The sequence below is a fragment of the Phasianus colchicus genome, chromosome 1, assembly GCF_987193195.1.
Source record: "Phasianus colchicus chromosome 1, bPhaCol1.hap1.1, whole genome shotgun sequence".
Lineage (NCBI taxonomy): Eukaryota > Metazoa > Chordata > Aves > Galliformes > Phasianidae > Phasianus > Phasianus colchicus.
The window spans coordinates 176293090-176301295 of record NC_143436.1 but is presented as its reverse complement, the minus strand read 5'-3'; the positions used below and the strand labels follow the sequence as shown (position 1 = coordinate 176301295).

The window sequence follows — 8206 nt, the reverse complement described above, 5'->3', positions numbered from 1 at the left end:
TATACATAAATGCAAATTGAAATAAGAATCTGAAAGTCAAAATCGTATAACAAAACAATACTCCATCACAAAAGCGTGTAAAATTACAAGAATGCTTTTTTTTTTCTTTTTTTTTTTCTTTTTTTCTTTTTTTGCTCCTTTTAAACACTGGCACTTAAAGAGAACCATAGTTTTGTAACCACAGAATTGCCAAATTGTCCCCCAAACTGGTAAGCAGGTATATGTGAGAATAGTTACAGTTGCCAGCACTTGAAGTTTTACTAAATATGCAAGAAAAAAACCCCATCAACCCTTAGGCTTTGGTTTTTGGATGAGAACTGCATTTGACCAAATTAGACGGTGTTGGTATACCATAAACATTTCACTTTTTAATGCAAAATTTAATAAAATGTACTTTTCCATACAGCTATATTTAACTTAAAAATGGGCAGACATCGAGAGTGCGGTATAAAACCTAACAGGAAAAATACATCTTATCTCATTTTCAATTTGAGACAATATACAACTTTGTTTAAAGGGCTAAAACTAGAATTTCAAGAATACAAATATGAATTTACATAGATTTAACAAATAATAATGGTACCATTTATAGAAATCTTAGAAAGAAAAATCATTTCTCGTGGGCCGTTTGCTACCAGGAGAGTTTCATGGTATAAAGCCCGCGGCCATCGCCAGACCCGTCACCAAAAAATAATATGGTCATTTCATGCTTTTCACTTTACACACTGTAGGTACGTTCACCTCTCACGAGTGCTCAGAGATTTACACATCCGACCTCCGTTACATGGTAACGGGGTCACACCTGTAAATGTCTCCACCCCGGCTGGACATACACACTCTTCCTATGGGTCCTTCCAGGACAAAACGTAACATCCGCTCCCTCCCCCCAGAAGTATTTCATTTCTGTTAAATTGAACTCTATACTTCTCAACTCTCCAAGACTGGTAAATTCATGCAACAGAATATTACACTTCACAAACTTCTGAACGAGTATCGCTTTGATGAGATTGGTTTCTTTTGTTTCCAGTTACGGAAGAATATTCTTTCATCACACGCCTATAGATTTCTTTTCTTACCCTATCATGAATATGCAGGGTATGTAGATCAAAGCTGTGTTTATCAGCTGGATATATGAAAGATGAAAACTGTAATATTCACGTGATCCCAAACGGGCATTCAATAAAGCAAAAGATGAGTTCCCCTCAAAAAAAAAAAAAAAAAAAAAAAAAAAGAGAGAGAGAGAAAAGAAAAAGTATGATTTTCCAGGGCACCTATTAAAAGGACAACAATACTAATAAAAAAAAAAATTGTATTTACTTAGAAGCATTCAGAATGTCAACAAAACAGCTGCAACTTTCTTTTTCCTTTTTGCAATTACAGAGTGGTATTCAATTAACAGAACGACAATTATTTTTATGATGCATCAGAGACAACTGAAGATGAGAAATGAACTACATCCCCGAATAGAACTAATTTGTGCTGTGCACCAACAAGAACCTGCTTTAAAACTCCCATGCCAATTTACAACCCCCACACTGTACCAGGCAAGGTTAGTGGCCATTGAAATACCACTAAGGACAGGGCTATCTAAAGACACATTCGGTAGTGTGTTAACTATACAAAAAAAGAGACACTGTACAGTTTAAAAACAAATCTTACACAGCCTTACATTTCATTTTTTTTTTTCTTTAAAAGGAGTGAGTTGTGTACAGGGGGGTTAAATGCTTTATAGACAAGAAAGAAATTGCTCTAAAAGAGACTTATTCATCATCATCATCATCTTCCTCCTCCTCTTCTTCCTCTTCTTCATCCTCTTCATCCTCTTCGTCTTCGTCCTCATCTTCCTCCTCTTCCTTCTTCTTCTTGCTCTTCTCAGCCTTGGCAACTACTTTTTTGCCTGCATCAACCTTCCCTTTGGCCCGGTACGCAGCAATATCCTTGGAGGAGAAAAGCAGGAATAATCTCTTAAAGTTTAACCACTCAAGAGCTCTGAGCAACTTCCAAATGACATTCATGAAACCGGAGCTACCCGGGCGTCTGCACTGGGCAGGACCAAGAGCTGTGGCTTCAGTTACAACAAGGTGAACTGAGGCCCAACAGCAGAAAAATGAGGGAATGGAAACCTCTAACACAGAAACAGTACTCACATGCTGCCACTCACTGCTAATGGCTGCTGAGGAATCTTCTCTGACAGGCTTTTAATAAGGGGTCGGAAGAGCTGCTGCCTCGGAGGAGAGAGGCACAGCTGAACCCATTTCCCCGTAAGGAAATGAAGTAGGGAGACCTCTTAAGGTCCCTTCCCAACCCTGTCTTCTATGTCAGCTAAAGAAAAGCACACAAAAGTACTTACCTGAGGCACAAAATTATAATTAGCCACCCAAAACACACTAAGATGACACGGCATATTATTTGCAACGTTATGCCTCAGCAAAGAGCAATCACACAGAATTCTGCTTGACTGAAGTTTACAAAATAAAAGGTATAGGAACTTTGATTAAAGGGTAGACAGTGCCACCTTCTGCATGCAATAAATTTATTCCAGCGGTTTATAAAGCACAAAATTCAGTTCCTGTTATAGGAAGTCAAAACTGTACATGGAAGACCAAGACAGAAAAGCAGTTAGACTCCCCAGCTTTAATCCAAAATCCTAAGAAACACAACAGAACTGATTTACAGGACTCTCAAATGCATCAGCCAGAGGGAAACGTGAGCGGCTTTGTGCAGACAGTCCAAATCTTCCAACATTCCCCACCCTGCCCATGTTACACCACTAATCTCACACTCCCTTAAAAGTTAGCATTAAGTCTGTAGAAGAGATGATATCCACGAAGCAAAAGGCAATCAGTGAGGTACTGAGATTCGTGCACCTTAAAAACCCATTTGTAAATGTAAGAAATGAAGACAATACCACAGAAATAAAGGCATCTAGGACTAAAGATTGATGATTGTGCCACGTATAAAGTTCCTTAGGCACTGTCAGCACTGGATGTAAAAAACACTCAGCGTGCTGAGAGCTTGAAGCTGCATCAGAAGGACAACACAGGAAGCCTTCTACACCTCCAACCCCTCTCCAGCACGTGACTGATGAGCTCTCACAGAGGACACCTTGTTCACTACCATGCTACAATCCTGAAGCGGTTTTGTTGGCCAGCAGGAGATGTGCCCAGCCTGAGGCCTTGGCACACACACAGGCAGAGACCTTGGTGACTCTGTGACTCTCTATGTGACATACGACAGCTATCGCCGAGTGCTGACCCACTACAAAGCATCAGCACAGATGCTGGCACCACACCCCCTCCCCACTTGGTTTCCTCACCTTAGGATGGGAATCTGCCTCACAAAGAACATACAGAGCACTACTCTGCGCCTGCGACGTGCCACTGCTGCTCCCATTATGATGATGGGGTTTAGCTTGAATAATTCAATAAATTGTATGATATACTGCTTTGTATATATTCTTAACTCTGTTAATTACTAGAAAAGAGGTGGATGCAAAGTAGGTAGAGGAAAAAGCGCATCCAGTGCTAGTATCTTACAAGTGTTCTGACATCACCCCAATAATAAACCAAAAATAGCATCTATGTATTTCAATCGTTTTAGTAGTCAGGGATACATAACCCCTCTAACACAAGAAAAAACATTTTATTCTTTACTGATGTTACTTAATACTACCATCTTAACTCAGATGCTGCTGTGACCTATTGTTTTAATAACAATACAGACATGATGGTATCTATTAAACCATCATCGATGGCCCTGAGTTACAGATGAATGAAAAACATTCAACACAGAGGACTCCAATTCCGTGTGATAATCATGTCCTATATGCCCCTTTGAGTGACGCTGTTCTAAAAGTATGACATTTGTCATTAGTACATGATAATGTGCAACATCAAATATTAGGGTACACAAGAATGGAAAAGTGTCTGCATTGAGGTTTGTCCTCCCCAAACCACCTCCATAAATGCCATTACCTTCTCATACTTCTCCTTCAGCTTAGCAGCCTTCTTTTCATAAGGCTGTTTATCATCTGCTGCGGTGTTGTTCCACATCTCTCCCAGTTTCTTTGCCACGTCCCCAATGGACAGACCAGGATGTTCTCCTTTGATTTTTGGACGAAACTCAGAGCAAAACAAGAAAAAAGCCGAACTATAGGCACACACAGAAAAAAAAAAAAGTATTTTAATTTTAGACTTTAACCTATTGTAACAAAAAGTTTTTTGACCTTATTTACTTTGGAACATCACCTAAACGCAAAGCAAAGACTGATTACAGTGGAAGATATTAGAACTAAACAAACTACCTTGAAAACTCAAGACATACTTGTCTCCAAGTAACGCTGCACATCTGGTCTCATTTTTGGCAGGACCCCCATAGGAGCCAATTTTATATACCATATGCAGAGTAAGTCCTTAAGAGAATGACTGAATGGTAACAGGAGAGCAAGCAAGCAGCAATAATTTGTTGTGAGAATTAGGATTTCAGGATGACAGCATCAGCCCCAATAAAGACTTCTCCGCACCTTTCAGCATTAATTAGCCAGAAACTGAGACACACACACAAGATGTGTATTCCTACAAGTACTGGTGTCAAGTACCAGGTGAATCTGAACTCAGCAGCCTATGTTCTGGCTAAAATTTTAATTCTCCAAGCTGGTTTTGTGCATGATCATCCCTCTAGCTTGTTTTGTGCACAAGGCTCTAGGTTTAAGTGGACTGCCAACTAAAATTCCTGCTCAATCCAACAGGTGGTGAGAATGGCTACAAGCATTTGACCACTGTTTTACATCAGAATGATCCCTTTTTAAACAAGTTGGAAACATCAGTCAGAACTGCGCGTTGTACATTTTTGCATCTGCTTTTAGAGGCTGACATTATTCCAACTTGAAGTGGACCAACCTGAAAACAAAAGCCTAATAATCGTTATTAAATTTTCAGCCTATCTTAACACCACTGGCCAGGAAAACCAAGTCATCCTGCACTTCTGAAACTCGCAAACTTGGATGAAATGATCATTTTATAGTGTGACAGCCCTGAACAACACAGCCTAACCAGAAAACCACTTACGGAGGCCTCTTCGGTGCATTTGGATCCTTGAACTTCTTTTTTGTTTCCCCCTTAGGTGGTACATAGTTTTTCATTTCTTTTTCGTAACGAAGCTTGTCAGCCTTTGCCATATCTTCAAACTTCCCTTTCTCCTTAGAAGACATAGTCTGTAAGGCAATTAAAACAACGCTAAGATTTGAGAGCGCATCCAGGTCCGCTCCAAAATTTCAGCTGGGGGAGCTAAAGGTAAGGCAGGAACAATGGAGAGTTATTTGCCTCACAAGTGTATTTCCTACATATCTAAAAACTGAACTTTTACACAAACAATTGACAACTTTGAGTAACAATTCACGCAGGGCAGCCACTTAATGCTTTGTTTTTAAGGCATTTCTCCTACCTTCCATCGTTCTGAGCATTTTTTTGAGAACTCTGAGAAGTTCACTGAAGCATCTGGATGTTTCTTCTTGTGCTCCTCCCGGCAGGTTTGCACAAAGAAGGCGTATGAAGACATTTTACCTCTCGGCTTCTTAGGATCGCCTTTGCCCATTTTTGAGGATTTTCTGCAGCAAGGCAAGAAAGACACCTTTAAAATTTTTCCTTTCTACAAGCCAAGGCAGGAAGTAAGCCATGAAGAACAACTGTACTGAACAAGACTTGTTAGAGCAGCGCTCCGAAATCATACAAGGGGAAGAAGTTTCTCTTCAGGAGTATCTACTGAGGGTTTTGACCAGCGCTGTCTGAGGTAACTTGGCAGATACAGCCAATCACACAACGTGCAGTTCCAGTCTCTGACAAGCAAAAACACCCCTTGCAAGCAGCCTGCAGTAATTGTTAGCATCAGGGCAACAGGGACCGCACTGATAGGGTACCATCCACTGGCCTCAGAGGAACACCTTATTCTTAAGGGGGAAAAGTATGAGAGTATCCTCTCCTTTGGGTTACTACTTTCTTTCTTCACAGAGCCTTCCCACCGCTCTGCCCTGCGGACATTTGGGGCTTATTTATGAGACACACACGTCATCCTGGGGGCTCGTTTACAAGAGACCCGTTATTGCTGCGTGCTGTATGTTACTGCTGTCCTGTAAGCGCACCGCAAGAAGCTGCTCCATGCATGCGCCCAGAAACACGGGCATGAAGCACGGCTGTCACCAAGGCAGGGACGTGAGTGAGTGAGTGAGCAGTGGGAGCTTCTTCGTGCCCGGCTCGGCAGCAGGGCCTGAGGGCACGAGAAACCCCGGGCACGGGGAGCGCTTCTCCAGCGCGGCCTGCGGAGAGCTCACAGGCAGGAATCAGCGCAGAGGAAAAAAAAAAAAAAAAAAGAAAAAACGAACAGAAAACAAAGCCCACCCCACCGCGGGCCGCCCGCATCGCCGCAGCGGCGGCGCTTCCTATCGGTTTGGCGGACAGACAGAAGCAGCTCGCCGCTCCGTGACCGAACGCGTCCGGTCTGAAGTTTCCCTCAGTAAACAAGAGGGCCGCGGCCCAGCGGCGGCTCCGGGACCGGAGCGCTTCCTGCCGCCAGGCAGCGCGGCCGGGCGCCGCGTTTAAAAGGCGCCTTCCCGCCATTTTGGCCGCGTCCCGGCGGGGGCCGAGGGGCGACCCGGGAGCGCGGCCGGGAGCGGGCGCGCAAAAAAAAGGCGAGCCCCGCCGGCACGGCGGCGCCGGGAAAGTTTAGCGCGGCTCGGGGCGAAACGCTGCGGGCGGCCCCCGGGGACGGAGCGACCCGCCGCCCTCGGCCCCGGGCGCGGGGCGAGGCGCTGCGCCGCGGCGGTGCGGAGCGGCCGCGATGGCGCGGGCTGCGGGCGGAGGAGGTCAGCGCCGCGCGGCCGCTTCCATTTTGTGCGGCGCGGCGCCGCGCGGCCCCCCGCGGCCCCGACACGCGCGCCCTGCGCCCGGGCCCTCCGCGCGGCGCCGAGGCCGCGGGACTCCGCCGAGGGGCGGCCGGGCCGGGCGAGAGGGAAGAGGACGAGAGGGAGGCGCGGAATGGCCGCTCCGCCGCCGCGCGCACAGAACATGGCTCCTTCCTCCCTTCCTTCCCTTTGTGTGAGCGCGCCCGTACCCTGGCGCACACGCTCAGCCATTGCAGCCGGGGGAAGGCGGGCGGGAGGGGGGGCGGGAGGCGGGTGGGTGCGGGGGGGGGGGGTTGGGGGGAGGGGGGGAGAGGCCGGCTCGCTTCCAGCGCCCGCCCGAGCCCCGGCGGAGCGGGCAGAGCCCCGCGGAGGACCCCCGCCGCCAGCCGGCCGAGTTTAAAGCCCCCCGGGCCGCGGTGCGAGCGGCGGTGCGAGCGGCGGCGGCCGCGAAAAAAAGTTCCCCCGAACTGCGCCCCCGCCCGCCCGAGCTCCTCGCTGCTCCGCCGCCGCTCGCCTTGTTTTCTCGCTCGCGGCTGCCGTCAGCCATGTTACAGCCAGGCGGCTCCGGGGCGAGCGGCTCCCGGCCCCGCGGCCCGGCCCCGTCCGACGGCGCGGCACAGCGCGGCACCGCACGGCGCGGCCCGGCCCGCACGGCGCCCGCCCGCCCGCCTCGGCGATGGCTCCGGCGCGGCGCCCTAAGCCGCTTACGGCGGGCACGGCGCGGCTCGGCTCGGCACGGCGCAGCCCGCGCCCCCCGCCCGCCCGCCCGCCCTCACCTCGGCGGCGTTCCGGCCCCGCGCCCCCCGCCCGCCCGTTCTCCCCGCCCGCCCGCCCGCCCCGCTCCCCGCGTCCCCGCCGCCCGCGCTCCGGCCCCCGCCCCGGCCGAGGGTCGCCCGCCGGGAACGGACCCCCGGGCGCAGCCCCTCGCCTTTGTGTGCCGGCTCCCGGCCGCCGCTGCCCCGCGGCCCCTCGGCCAGGCGGCGGCGGCGGCGAGGCGAGGCGGGCAGCGCCGGCTGCGTGCCCGGCTGCGAGCGCGCCCGGCCGGCCCGGCGGCCCCCGGCGCCTACTCACCCGCGTCAGAGTCGGCACGCAGCCCCTCGCTCGGCCCCCAGCCCCAGAGACGCCCGCCCGGCCGCTCGCCCCGGCCCCAGCGCTGCCTGGGTCCCTGTGTAGCCCAATGCACCGCAATGGCTGTGAGAGCGGGATCGATACGCAGCCTCCTCACACTCTCGGCGCTGGTAACATTACTCTCAACACAGCCCCGTCCCCATTGGCTGCCGCCAAGCCAGCCGCCGCGCCGATTGGCCCGGG

At 49.8% G+C, this 8206-nt stretch overlaps 1 protein-coding gene across 1 annotated transcript; it reads right to left on the bottom strand.

The window, feature by feature from the left end:
* Window positions 1-342: 342 nt before the first annotated feature.
* HMGB1 (high mobility group box 1) lies at window positions 343-8154 on the bottom strand. Its single transcript, XM_031615689.2, has 5 exons — window positions 7967-8154; window positions 5443-5605; window positions 5067-5212; window positions 3975-4149; window positions 343-1937 (listed from the first exon to the last, which is right to left on the bottom strand). The coding sequence occupies exons 2-5, from the start codon at window positions 5590-5592 to the stop codon at window positions 1761-1763; spliced, it is 648 nt and encodes a 215-aa protein (XP_031471549.1). The 5' UTR covers window positions 5593-5605; window positions 7967-8154; the 3' UTR covers window positions 343-1760.
* Between the last annotated feature and the right edge of the window lie 52 nt (window positions 8155-8206).